Source organism: Poecilia mexicana, unplaced genomic scaffold (genome assembly GCF_051168715.1).
Source record: "Poecilia mexicana isolate PSO_F unplaced genomic scaffold, ASM5116871v1 scaffold_18, whole genome shotgun sequence".
Taxonomy (NCBI): Eukaryota; Metazoa; Chordata; class Actinopteri; order Cyprinodontiformes; family Poeciliidae; genus Poecilia; species Poecilia mexicana.
The window spans coordinates 21,162,092-21,176,833 of NW_028263387.1; the positions used below are offsets into that span (position 1 = coordinate 21,162,092).

At 35.6% G+C, this 14,742-nt stretch overlaps 1 protein-coding gene across 1 annotated transcript; it reads right to left on the reverse strand.

Moving 5' to 3' along the window:
• Positions 1-3,469: 3,469 nt before the first annotated feature.
• mus81 (MUS81 structure-specific endonuclease subunit) lies at positions 3,470-14,061 on the reverse strand. Its single transcript, XM_015008940.2, has 17 exons — positions 13,887-14,061; positions 12,201-12,294; positions 11,833-11,975; positions 11,097-11,226; positions 9,992-10,089; positions 9,045-9,173; positions 8,883-8,963; positions 8,716-8,804; positions 7,208-7,579; positions 6,984-7,111; positions 6,609-6,721; positions 5,604-5,723; positions 5,114-5,209; positions 4,455-4,583; positions 4,262-4,365; positions 3,885-3,968; positions 3,470-3,746 (listed from the first exon to the last, which is right to left on the reverse strand). Exons 3-17 carry the CDS (start codon positions 11,971-11,973, stop codon positions 3,680-3,682), a joined length of 1,881 nt encoding a protein of 626 aa, XP_014864426.2. The 5' UTR covers positions 11,974-11,975; positions 12,201-12,294; positions 13,887-14,061; the 3' UTR covers positions 3,470-3,679.
• Positions 14,062-14,742: the final 681 nt, after the last annotated feature.

Genomic DNA, 14,742 nt, shown 5'->3' on the forward strand with positions numbered 1-14,742 from the left:
ATTAAACTTAATTAAACATGGAAAGCATTTTGATCCTGTTTTTACAAGTGAGAATAAATTTGTGCAAATTTCTTTCAATGTAGCAAACATGCAAAAATCCTTTTTACATTCTGGATCAAACATCAGTTTCTGTCAAAACTGGGTAACTATTTATCTAATTTTAGTTTTTATAATTATTATTTTATTGGCTTGCGCGTTCCTTTGACTTAGTGAAAAAACTTTGGACACCCTGTTGTAGGACGTAGATTAGTTTGTTTGTGGCGATGTAAATATGTAATATTCTAAAATTACTTCATTTAATAGTCTAATTTAATTAATTACACAACTGTAACTTTGTGCAAAATATTTTGTTGTTGTGCTTTATTACAGTTTAAAGTCTCCATAAATGCCAAACTTCTTATTACCCAAGTTTTTCTGACTTAGATTCAAATTCCCTAATGGGAATTATTTCACAAGTGAAAATGAGGAGGTTAAATTCGTCACCGCTGCACCTGATGTATCATTTTTCACTTCAGGCAGTTTCACAATATTAACCCACACTGCAAAAAAACAAACAAAACATTACCAAGTATTTCTGGCTTAGATTCCAGTGCAAACATCTTAGTTCACTTGAAATAATACAAAACTAACATATAAGTAACTTTTCAACAATACAGTTGTTAAGAGTCAATAAATCCTTAATATTGATGAAAAAAATGCCTATTGCATTGGCAAATCATTTCACTCAAAACAGGAGAAAATTTCTTATTTTCAGTTAAATAATCTGTCAATGCAACAAGTTTTTAATAGATGTTCAAGAGTTTCACTGTTTTACTCAGATATGAAACACAGAGACTGAAGGCTGAATGTACAGTATGCCAGATATTAAATTAATAAGTCTGAAATAGTCTTAGAGTAAATTAATTAACAGCAGCAGATCCTCTGTTTGATAAACTAATAAAACCGTCAGCTGTGAATAAATGTAAAATAGTTGTGAGAAAATTTGAGAGAAAGCAAAGTTTTCCCCTACCGTTCGTTTCAGTAGTGTGAGCTTATGACTCAATACAGGAAAAGGACCGTCTGTAAACAGATTTCCTTTCTTAATCAGCCATATCAGCTCTAGTTTCAGTTCCCTAAATTATATCTTGGAAAACTTAAGTGCATTTTACAAAAACCAACAATCAAATGCTCAGTTTTCTGTTTAGGAAAAAAGAAGACGGGTACCCTACATCAACATATCAACAACTTTTTTTGTACATATTGCTTACAAGAAAATGAGATGTCGAGTTTCGGTTGGATCTGTAAACCTGCAATTCATTTATTAAAATGCTTATTTAAAATTAAATGACAAAATAACTGTATTTCACCAAACATATTATAAAATATGCATTCCTTTAATGAAGTATTAATTAAGAAAAAAATAGCAAGTGAGAGGGAAGTAGCTCAGTTATGCTAGCTTGACTATGACAACCTTAATATGTAGATGTGGTGTGGAACTCATATTTTGGTTCAGTTAAAAATGGTGATTTAAACACCAATTCTGACAGATCATCAGCAGAGCAGGTGTTTAAATTAGCTAAACAACCACCACTGTTAGCATAGCTAATAGCAGTGGTAGCTAATCTACCACAGCAATCACTTATCAATATTTGCAAAATAAACATGAAGCCTAAAAACATAAAACTGTAACAAACTGAATGTTCTGTTCTATGTGTGGGAATATTATTATTATTATTATTATTATTATTATTATTATAAAAACAAATAACAATAGTAATGTCATATAATGACATTATGTTATTATATGACATTACTTCTGCCATTATTAATTAATAATCATAATAATTACAATTATTATTATACTAATCATTATTATTAATATAATTATTATATTACTAAGTATTTTTATATATTAATATGTTATATTAATATATAATTAATGATATTGACTAATATATATACACACATATATATCAACCAGAGGTCGCGCTAGACATTTTTGTTCTCCGTCATTTTGACCAACAGGATTTTAAATAATCGGTCATGTTCTATTTTTACCCGTCAAATTATAATCACATTAACATCGGCTATTTAGCTGCATTTTTATGCGGTTTAGTTCCCATCACACATAAAGCAGATAAATGCATCTAACTTTTTCTCCGTAGTGACAAAAACCACTGACTGAGGCCCCAATAACTTATAATAAATTAAATTAAACGACTCCACTTAAATTACATCACTTCACCTGCTGGGATCTGAACGCACAGCTTCACAAATTCCTCCTGGTCGCATCTGCAGAGAAATCTGCGCTGGTTCATCAGTCAGTTGGATCTCCCTGAACCAAACCGATCTATTGAACTTTTTTTTTTACCCTCTGCGGTCCGGACGTGCGAGGATTTTTTTATTTGTTTATTTATTTATTTTTTATTTTGCGTGGTTTCACTTCCCCGAAACAGACAGATGTTATGTCTGCCGCGCTTCTGAGTGCCGCGCTCCTGGGTGCGGAGGGGGGGGGGGTGCGTCACGTCTTCAGCTCCATTTGTTAAAACCGCAGGATGAGTTAAATTTATTTCTTTGCAGCGGCGGAAACGCGTCCGCATTGGTTGTGCAGCCGCAGCGCACAGCGCATGTTATGATCTAATTACCTTGTGCACCTTTATTTATTTCCTCAAGATAAACTGCCGGTTCCTCTGTTTAGATTATAAATGGATTCAACGTTGCATTCTCTTTAGTTTTCTCTGTTCTGTATGTAAAAGAGACTGAATTTGACGCGCCATTTCAACCAAAGGTTTGTAATGCGCTTCCTTACCAGACGCTCCAAAGCGTCCGGTCCATAACTCTTCAACATGCCATCAGCTCCTGGTCAGAAAGACGCATTTAGTTCAGAGACCATGAGATGATATTCAGAAAGGATCGTTTTATTGACTGATTTTAGTTGCTTCTGAGATGAAATCTTTGCGTAAAGCCTATCATGTCCTTGCATCAGGGCGTTAATTATAACCTGTCAAATGACCGACGGGCTTTAAATTTTCCTGTCGTTTAAAAAAATAACCGGTCAAATACGGACAATACTGACCATCCTCTTCATCAGATTGTCTTGGAACCAGGACGAGTTTGTCAGTGACTTCATTCACAATTTCTTTATTTTTAGGCATCGTTTACATCTGGATTTCCCGCGTCTGGCTTCTTCTGGCGCAAAACTGAAACGTGTGTCTGACGTCAATAATGTAAACATTGGATAAAATGACGGTTCAGACAGCAGATGCTTTGAAAACTACAGGATAGGATATGGAAGTGGCACAGATCGGATTTTTTAGGAGATCGGAATTGGGCCAAGAAAAAGTTGAACATGGGGATATTTAGATTTTTTTTTACTCCATTTCTACCCCATAACAGACTCAGGGATGATCTAATTAATTTACAGATTGTGAGAACTTCTTTTGTGTATCTCAATGTAGAGGCAAAAAAAGTGACAATTTAAACACCAGAATACTTCAAAATCAATTTTATTGGTGCAATACAGGGAAACATTTCTAAAATTTTTCATACAAGTTTACAAAATGAATGTTTTAAGACCTTCTAAAACAAAGCAGCATTTTTAAAATGAACACAGATGTAAATACTTGTCCTTTAATTAACTTTATGTAAAGACGTGAGTCAGAACATGATGCAGACAACAGATCGTTGGGATCTATAGCGATCATGTGAGCGCTCCTGGAGTACAGTACAGCTGATAAACCGTCCTGCTCAGAGCTGGACCCAGATTTCTGAAAAATAGAGAAAGTAAATGATTAAACATGCTTAATGTTTCTAAATTAGTCGCTACGCATTCTGTCTGGATCATTTTTAACCCCGTCTTAGTCTCACAACAAAAAAGAAAGCTTCATAAAAGAATCAGTACAAACCTTTTTAGCTTCCCGTATCGAATGCAGGAGAGGAGTTTCTCTTTCTCAGATTCACTTCCACACTTTTCATAAGCTGCCAGAAGACTGAGGAGGGAAACATAAAAGATGAACTGCAGTAAAATAAGGACAAAATAGCATAAAATACAGATTAGTGAGGCAGTTGAAACCTCGTCTAAAGAGTTGTTTCTGTTATCGTAAGTTGAACATTTTTCTTCTTCTATGGTTTCTCTTCCCTTTTGATTCGCAGATTTTTCTCTACACAATCTCTACTAACGCTTTGGTCCACTTTTCACTCATTTAATCTCAGATGGTGTAAAATGTTTAGACACCAACACTCTACTGTCTCTTTAAGATGTTATTTAAAAGTTTTGGCCTACCTGTGTGGAGTGCCGTACTGCTCCAATATGGCGGCTGCTTTGTCTCCAGACAAGCCGCTGATCTGCATCAGCTGCCTGGCAAACACTTCCCTCACCGTCTGACACTGCAGAGGAAGAGGATGTGTGAGTTTGCAAACAACAAGACGAATTCCTCTTCGAACCGTCAACAATGTGAACAATGTGAGGGTTTCACCTTGTTTTTGACGGCGCCGTGGTTGAACTCTGCGAAAGAAATGAGGGAGCAGGAGGGGTTCCCTCTCTCCTCTTCATCGCTCGGTACGTCTCCCTCCAGCTCCCTGGAGCGACAGACCAGCGTTCGGTTCTGGGATTTAAAAAAATTAATTAATAAAACCAAACTTTTTTTTTTTTTTTTACAGTTATCCATGTCTTATATTGTTCTGAAATGTCAGTTTCCCTTCTGGGGATTAAAAATGTAATTAATTCAAAAAAAGATGACAGTTTAATGCAGCTCATAAATTCAGGGTTTCATTATTTTTCTTCAGTTAAAAACGTCAGTAAGACTTTGAACTTTCTGGTTCTTTCACACGCAGATATCTGTAGTTAAAATGTTGGATTTCTACAGACAAAGGCAGAAATCTAGAGCTGCAACCAATGATTATTTTAGTTATCGATTAATCCATCAGTTAGCTAATCGGATATCTCGTCAGTGTTTCAAATCTTAAATTTCCGCTTTTTAAATTAGCATTGCCCTTCGTTGTCAGATTGTTGGCATTTGTGCATTTCTATTGTTTGTTTTTGTTTGTTAAAAACAAAAAGAAGTGAAGCAGACAGAAAGGTTCTTGTTTAATTGAAAGTGAAGAAGAGAGCAGGTTTTATCAGTTTGTTTCCCACCTGGTAGAGTTTGCTCAGGTAGCGGGTCATAACTGTGAGGTAGGCGGCCGACTCCCGAACGTCCTGGACTCGTTTTACAAAGAAGCCGTCAACAACCTAACACAGAAAAATGTAAACATGACAGCGGAAAGCTTAAAGAGTAACCCCAGATTAACCGTTTTCTGCAGATAAATTGTATAAATTGATTCTTAACGGTTCTATCATTATGTTTCTGTGCAAATTCTGACATTTTCATGTAACTTTGATGTAAATATTTGGCCTAAAACAGCCTCAGTGCTGCCCCCTTTGGGCTGAATGGTGGCTACTGCAGCTGAATTTTCGTACCACTGCTGCTTATAAAAACCATAAAGGTCTAAAAAAAACAATAGAAAAAGTCACTAGATTTGAACAAACGCTTTAAATAAGTTTGACCTGAAACAAAATGAATATTCAGGGAAAACCATTTCCATAATCTATGATGCTGTGGGACTTTCAGTGTCTTTCTTCTCACCTGCGTGTTGACGATGGCCTGCTGCAGAGTCGCTTCAGGTAAACTCAGGTGAGCGGCGGACGAGCTGCTGCCCTCCACCAGGTAGATGGGCCGACGGAGACCACATCGCTTCAGCCGAAACTGACAGGAGAATTACACTTTTAAAAATAGTTTGCACTCATTTGTTCTCGATTGCATGTTCACTTTAACTTGGAGATTATTTATTAAATGATTTCCAGACGCTGTGAGCAAAAACGAGCAGTGTGAAAAAAATATCCCAACATATCTGAACTTCTTTGGCAAATGTTGATGGATCCACATTTAGGTTTTAGGATCGGCTGATACATAAAAAACAGCCAAATTCACTTAAAATGTTTATTTTCTAAATCCAGACATAAATATACAGATTTATTTGATAACTCTACACAAGTGCAGCTCATTTAAATACACCAATAGTTTAGTCAAACATGTAAAAACAACTTTAATTTGTTCAGTCAGCAAATAATTAGGAGTAAAACAGCCAATATAAATAAATAATAAACTGACAAAAACAATAAGATGCATGTAAACATAAATTGCAACAAACTTTCTTTTAAATGGTTCAGAAAGTGGAATTAAGAATAAATATTAAAGCATAGAATTAGACTGAATAGATCCGCCCTTATGGATCACATCGTCACAAATACTCAATCTAAATATTTTTTTCCCAATATCGACCGATACAGATATCAATATCGGATTTTTGTGTCTCTAACTGAAATACTGTTAAAGTTGTTTGTTCCACATTTTTACAGTTCAAACTCAGTTTAAAACGTTTTCATAAAACACTAAAGAACAGAGTAAAACTTTAGTCTAACAGAAAAGAAAAAAGAAACAACATTTTACTTTGGAGAAACATATTTTAGTGCTACTGGTTTTCAGAAAAACTCAGTTTCAGTGAAAATAAAAAAATAAAATTTAAAACAAAAGACTCTTTGTGGGTTAAAATGTACATAAAAACAGAGAAGGAAACATTTCTGCGCTCACCTTCTGTTCCCTGAAGCGTCCGTCGATGATGCTCCCACACAGGTCGTCCATCCTCTTCCTCTCTATGATGTAATCCAGGACCAGCTCTCTGCCTGCAGGCGCTCGCAGCTGACCTGGAAGTAAAAACGAAGACAGACCAACACCAGACAGAGAATACTGAAGCAAAGAGAGAACTAGAAAATTCATGAAGAAATTTAACCGGGGCCTGCCAAACTGTGCCCGTCGATTGGAGCCCAGCGTTCTGATGCTAAAAATTAGCATCAATGCTAAAGAAAGCTGCAAATTTTGCTCTATAGTTTGTACTTTTTCTATATTGTAAAGAGAATTTTAAAGTGCATTCTGGGTAAATTTTTGCTCTGGTGTTTCATGCGTTACCTGGAATAGGTGCGACCTTTTCCCGCGCCACCCACAGGAAGTCTCCGACGTTCAGCTTCCTGACGTCGAAGCCGACTCCGTTCCTCTGAAGCTCTTTGACGAGCTCCTGCTTCCTGTAATGGCTGCCGCTGCACAAACCAGGCCGGGAAAAACCATAAAAATAAAAATAAATCACTTTTCTTTTCTCTTTCAGCTGCACAAACGTTCAGAACAATGTTTCTCACCCTGTCGTCTCGATGAAGTCAACACACAGGATGACATCGTAGGTTCCAGGTAGGAGACAGTCTCTGTTCGGCTTCCTGCTCGTCGTCATGGTAACCTGTGTTTTCCCCGGTAAAGGCAACCCGCCGGCATCGCCGCTGGACGGAGTTTCACCGCTGGCTCGTTCTGACAGACTCTGATCTGATCTGACTGCAAGTGATGAAGAGGAGGACTCTTCGTCACTTGCAGTCAGATCAACCACGGCGTCTTCCTCCTCCTCCTCCTCCTCCTCTGGTGCTGCTGCTCCCCTCCTGACCTCCACCGGGACGTTCCTCCTCTCCTCCACCGATTCAAGTCGCTCGGCCAAAGCGAGACCCTCATCTGTCAGAGAATACCTAAAACAGAGAGAGACGCTGAAATCTAGAGGCTGCCATGTTGAATCCAGCTCTAGTTTGTTTGTCTAGATCAGCGGTTTCCAGACTCTATTAGCTTCCGATCAACAGATAATCCTACCAGATATGTAAAGAAAAATCAAGTTTTAGAGGGTTTTAATCCATTATTCAATAATTATTACATTTATTGAGAATAAATTCTGCCTTATAGTTTGGGATTTTAGTTTAAATTTATCACCATATAATTTTTTCATCACAATTCATCCATTTGATTTTAAGAAAATGTAATATTTTATATGAATCACATCAGATTTTATTTTATTTTCAGTTTTTATGGGGTTTTTTGCTGCTGGACGGTTTGAGGAGCAAATCAGCTTGATGAATTTGACTGGCAGCTGATCAGAAAATGAGCATCAGAAAAAGATTTTAAATGAATTACTTTAACTTATATTTTAATTTTAAAAAATGATTGAAAAACAGTTAAAAAAAAATATTTTTGCCTTTTTTTCCTCCTCTTCCCTCTAACTTTCTGAAAAAGTGTCCAAATTGTGGGACCCGGGCCATTTGTGGCCCTTTAAATCATTTTATTTATTTATCTGTCTTGTCTTGACCACAAGACAGATAAAAATTTAGACAATAAAATAGGCACAACTGATGACCCAAAAGTCTGAAAATGTTCTGTTTTTCTTTTAATAAAGTAACAGTTCATAGCTATTTTTAATGTTCTGGATCTTAAATGATGTACAGATGTCATAAAAATGTTTTTTTTTTTGAGAAAAAAGAAAAGAAAAAAAGAAAAATCACAATAAACTATTTGATTTCATACATTTTGTCCACCAATAGTTTCAATTTGCCAATTTTGACTGCCAGGGCAAAATGTTTGGACATCACTGCTTTCAACTAAAGCATATTCATGTGTTGGAATGGCCTAGTCAAAGTCCTTTAATAGCTTCAGATATTCTGCAAAGTGGAATGAGCAAAAATTACCATATAAAAACAGGCCACACTTTTCAGCTTTTACTCAAAATCTCAATGAAATGTGCAGAACTTTGTTGTTTTAATGTGACAAAATGTGTAAATACCAAATGGTTTAGAATAATTTTACTACGAACTGAACATTTAGGACGCAGATTAGTAACCTGGCAGGATTGTGAGTCTTTATGAGCAGGTTTTTCTGGATCAGAGTGCTGACCGAGGACCAGGCGGTGTACTTGCTGCCAAGATCGGGCTGCAGGCAAACACAAAGAGGAAAAGCTTTAGAGGAGACAGCCAGACTAAACACAGCAGATCTCATGAAAACACTCACCACAGAAAACGATTTGTCACAGAGAGGCTGAGCTTCCGACTGCAGCTCCATCTTAAACATGTAGCCTTTACTGCCCGGGATCTACAGGTGGACAAGAGTAAAAACATTAGATCCTGGTCCAGGCTCAAAGTATTTTAAATTAATTTAACAGCAGAATGGTACCTGCTGCTGTCTGTAAAGAGTGAGCAACACAGCATATCCTCCAGATCGCTGCTGCGGAACGTACTCCCTCTTCTTCTTCTTCTTCTTCGTTCCTCCATCTCCTCCTCTGTCCTTCCCTGCATCATTCCTCTTTAACAGATTAATTACATGATGGCTTTATATGAAATTATAGCATTTAAATTATAATTATAAGTGGTTTTATATATATTATATTTAATTTAAATATGTTAAATTTTGAATTAAATATAATTACATTAAATATTTTAGTAAAATAATACATTTAATTAATTGAAATATGTTAAATTGTTGATTAATTAACTAATTTAATATTAAATGTTTAATATTTAAATATCTAATTTGACATTAAATACTTAAACTGAATATTTAAATTACATAATTGAAATTTTATTTTTCTTGATTTAAATAAAAAAATATTTAACTTAGTATTTTAAATATTTTAAGTATATTTAAAATATTGATTTATATAACTAAAACGCCTTTTAATGTCAGTGCATCAACAGAAAACTGATTAAAAATGTTTCTAAGCTTCAATTTATTTATTTGCGTGCAGGAGAAAAAATGGTCACACAGCGCCCTCTGGTGGACGGCAGAGGACATGCACCTCAATAGTTAGTATTTACCTCTTTTATTTCCTGTGGGAGACGATTAGGGCCACGAGGAAAACAAACAAACAAACAAAAAAAATCAAGTCAGACTTCTCAGATTAATATCAGAATTCTGAGAATAAAGTCACAATTTTGAGAAAAAAGTATTTTTTTTCAGTGGCCCTTATCCTCTTCCATATATTTCAAACAGTGTAAATTATGTTTTCTTATCTGTGTGTTCAACATGATCTGTCATATTTTATCATTCTGTGAAAATATTTTTTTTGCTGATTTATGTAAAAATATAAATAAACCAAAATATAAGAAGGACGTTTTAATCACCTTTCTGGAAGGAGCCAGACTGTTGCTGCTGTTGTTGTTGTATGTCCGGCCAGGAGGGGGCGCACCTTTGGGCAAGCTGTGTATTGAAGCGTTGGGACCTGAAAGTACAGAAGTCAGTAAGACGATAGAAGCAAAAGTTTAAATGAAACATTTCAACCAGAATAGCATTTTGTACATTTTTATTCAGTTCCTATTAAATTATATATATTTAGAAAATGTTGTTAGAATATATCCCTGTTTTAAACACTAATAATTTTTAAAATATTTTTTCTCTGTGCTGTGATAATGTTTAACATTTGAAGAAACATAGGATGGAGCGTAAATATTCTTAAATTTGCTACTATTTTTAACTACAGTGAACTCAGTTAAACCTGCAAGCCTGGCTATGATTTAACATCATGTTTTCTTTTTAATCCACAAATCTGTCTTTGCCAACTATCTACCAAATCCATTCATTTATTCTATTCATCTGTCAATCATATGACAGTGCATTAGGGCCTTTGTAGCTGGAAAGAACAGAGAAGTAAATTTTCACCAAAAAACTCAAATTTTTAGATTAATCAAAAATACATTTTCTAAAAACTGGAAATTTTAACAAAAATTTCAAGTAAAAAATTTGCTTTTGTTTGAAAGTTTGTTTCAAAAATAAACTTTTGAAACTCAGAAATTTAATTTTTTTTCTAGAATTTTTCAAATATATTGAAAATTTATTTTTTTCTAGCAAATTTTTGAATTTTCAAACTCAGAAATGTCAGGTTTTTTTAAGAAAAATTCTTAGATTAATTGATTTTTTTTCTGGCAAATGTTCGACTTTCTGAATTCTGAGATTTCTTAACTTTTCTCGCAAATTTTTGACTTTTCAAACTCCAAAATTTTCACGTTTTTTTTCTAGAAAATTTCTGACATTAATCTAAAAATATCTGAGTTTTTTGGTAGCTTTACTTTTCCTTTTTAGCCCTAATACACCATCCTCCTATCAGTCCATACAGTTTTCGGTCTTCCTTTCGTCGGCCTGTGAATCCAACCATTCATCCCTCCGCCTATCCTTCCCTCCATCCGTCAGTCCGTCCCTCCACAGACCCAGCCCTCGCCATCTGTTTCTTACCGTTTTGTCTGTAATGTCGCTGCAGTTTGTCATCCAGTATTTTGCAGATTCCGTCTCCAAAGTTTTGAAGGATTTTTGCCTCTTTAGCGTTTTTTAGTGGAAGTGGATATTTATTTAAAGAGTTGATCGCCTGAAAGAATACAACAAACAAAAGTTATTTGAATCAAATATTTCTGTGCAAACTTCTCTTACCGTTTTACGAAAGACTTTGTGTTTCTTGTTATTCTTTTAAATAAATCTGAAGTTTTCATTTTGGTTGACAATGAAATTACATCATAAATTTTTCTCTCTCTTTTCTTGTAGCGCTGATCAATCACAATTACACAGGGACATTTTGTTAATTTTTTTAAATTGACCTACTCAGTTACATATTTCTTTAACTCTGAATATCATGTTTTTAATAACTCGACTATATTTTTCTAATGTTATACTACTTTTATATTTATACATGCTTCAGCTTTCCTGAACTTTTGTTGCTGGTACAGCTGCACTTCTCCACAGGAACAATGGATGTTATAGCTAATATTTTCACTCACTCTTTCAATTTTTGAATGTTTGCTTTCCTTTAAGGCAAACATTTGGTTTGTAACAGAAAATCCCCAGCGATTAACCGTATCTGAAAATCTTGCCTTTAAGAACATATTAACTTAAATCTAGCGAATAACGGACACAAGACCAGAGAAATTGATCTTAATCACGTCCAAAAGGATGAACTTGTCCATAATGAGCCCGGTACCTTTTGGTAGGTGTACTGGATCTTCAGGCCTTTCTCCTTCGCCTCGTCCCGGAGATCGGTGAGCCACTGGAGGAACAACGGGTTCGGACAGGACGGCAGGGCGCGTTTCCGTCCGAACCGAACCGGCTCGGAAGCGGGCATCCCTGTAGAAACCCAATAGGACACGGATAGTAGCGGTAAACTCACTGAATAACGCGAGAAAAGAGCAGGGAAACATGATTTAAATAAGCTACGCTAACATTTTAGAGTGTTTATCTGAATGTTTTCACAAAGAAATAACAGGTTGTTGAAGTAAATACCAGTAAAAACATACGAATTATCAGAAAGAGTTCTAACAAGATAGTTTTGTGTCCGTTAATGTTGCTCACCGTGTTATTTTCTTACTGAACTGCTGGCTGGCGCCTTTGTTTTCAAACGTACCGAAGCACTTCCTTATTGACGTCAGTCACGTGATCCACTGCGCTGTGGCGAACAAAGCGAAAACAGCGACACCAAGCGGTGAGGAAGGTCTGTTTGCGTTTTCTAAAAGCAATATTCTTCTGAGTTTTTCTTTTTTATGGCGAATGATGTTTTGTTGGTCTTGTTTTTAAGTCTTTTTGTAATATTTTGTTATTATTCAGCATAATCTCACTCTAAAAATGGCTTACATGTTTAAAAAGTCATTGATAAGAACCATATATGCAATGAAAAAATTAAAATCACAGACAACAAATACAGCTCAAGCATTATTTTTGATTTATACTTGAATATATTAAACTGAGAAGAGTTTCTGGGAACTTTTAATCAGTAATCAATCTAATTCACGATTTCCTGCATACTAGGACGTGGTCTGTTGGGCTTAGCTTCTGTTCATACATGGCAAAGACAAGAAAACATAACATTCTGCTGCAGCAGATGTGATCATGACTTGTCAGAAAGCTGTGACAGGAAAACCTAATAACTTAAACATCAACAGTCAGTGACTTGAGTTTGTTACATCATCAACTGCTGAAAATGTCAACGTGCAATAACAAAAAAAAACACCTGCAAAACGATTACATGCAACATAGACTGAATCATAATCTGTTAAATCCAGGAGTTTATCCGGCATTTAGGACAATAGGATGCGTCATTTGAAAAGTGTCCAAACGCCCAATCAGTGCAACAATTTCCTCACGAATGGGCCACACCCAGTATAACAGTGGGCAGGTCGCAGTTTTTTTTTTTTTTTTTTTTTTAATGTTCCTCAAGGTGAAATTTGTTTTTCTGTCACTGAACACACAAAAATGTATTAAATGTTGGATTTTTGTAATTTGTTTAATGAGTGATTGATTTATTTTAGGGCAAGGATATTCAAAGTGGCCCAGGGGCCATTTGCGGCCTATGGACGGATTTTTGCATCAGGAATAAATTAAATAAATCAGGAGAAATACTTAGATTTTAAGTTAAATATAATTTAAAAATATTAAATGCAACACAAAGTGATCATCTTCTCCAAGCTTTCTGGTTTCCTTCTGTTGTTGTGGTAACTCATCAACTTATACTATAAGGTACGCCTTAGTGCACCCAAATCTGCTTTTAATTACTTTATTAAAACTTGGCTAAAAACAGGAAGAGTTTTCAAGTGAAGACTGACATTAAATCCTGTTTTTCTTGTTGAGAATAGGCTTAAATATTTGTTCAGTTTTCTTCGATCAAGTCCTTAATATAACATTGAAAACATGCAATAACCTTTGGAGGTTTCGGGTCTATATAAAAAAAATCTCAACATTTTGGGTTATTCCAGTTTTAAAAATGATATTTTTTTACTCTAAAGTTCTTTTGAGCTGAAGATTTTTGGCCCACGTAAGAAAAAGTTTGGACCCCCCAGTGTTAGGGGCTTTCACACATTTTTCTATTGTCTGTTTTGCAGTTTCAGAAAGAGAAGTCCATGTAAATTTGAAAATAAAACCCCAAGAAAACCTTTTAGAAACGTCAAGAAAACGCTAAATTCATAAAAACAGTGCATAAACCTGATTAAAAGACATTACTTTTGCCTGCTTCCATTATTTTCCTACACAGTCTGTGTCTGTTACCTTTCACAGACCGTTATCCGCCTCAGTTTTCCTCCCTGTATCCCCGGGCTGACAGCAGCTGGAATCCTCCGACAAGACTCGACAGGGATCAGGAATCCAACCTCTCCCCCAGCCACACAGTCAGGCCAAAGCTTGGCGAGAAGCAGCAGCATGGGAGGAAGAAGCTCAGGAGAGACAAAGACAGAGACAGAGACAGAGAGACAGAGAGAGACAGAGAGAAAGAGAGAGAGAGACAGAGAGAGAGAGAGAGAGAGAGAGAGAGAGAGAGAGAGAGAGAGAGAGAGAGAGAGAGAGAGAACGGGTTTGAGGAGCAAGAAAAGAGGCAAAATAACTGTTCACTTTCTTTGGTTGCAGTCTGCCTAGTCAAACAAAAATGGCTTCTTTGTTACTTTAAAATAACTTTAAAGGTGATCTATTGTGCTTCCTTGAACAGGTTAGGATAGGTCTATGGTCTATGTAAAACATGTTCATTACATTTTTTTTTTTTTTTTTTTTGCACAAAATCATTCTTAGACAATGAGATTTTAGTCTGATCATTTCTGGTTTAGCGGCTTTGTCATGTAAATCCAAGTAAGCTGCTGCTGGACACGCCCCCCAACTCAATGTTTACACTTGCACATTGGAGATATTGCATAAAACCACACAGAATAACTGCTAAAATACCCTTTATTATTGCCTTTAGAATTAAACAATTCTTACTTGGTTTAGTAAAAGTCACGTGCTCAGAGTTACACAAATAAATTAGTATTGGACTGAAATTCATTATTTTTCTATCCTGAAATAATAGAAAATGGCTTAAATTCAGATATCAGAAGCCCAAAATTAAAAATTCTGACCTATTTTCTTTAAGATTTGC

Bases quoted from the DNA above. Each gene is read 5' to 3' on its own strand.
- mus81 (XM_015008940.2), bottom strand. From the start codon at position 11,973: ATGCCCGCTTCCGAGCCGGTTCGGTTCGGACGGAAACGCGCCCTGCCG. The intron at 11,227-11,832 runs GTACCGGGCTCA...GTATTCTTTCAG, and splicing joins TCCAGTACACCTACCAAAAG to GCGATCAACTCTTTAAATAA. The intron at 10,090-11,096 runs GTAAGAAACAGA...CTGTACTTTCAG, and splicing joins GCGACATTACAGACAAAACG to GTCCCAACGCTTCAATACAC.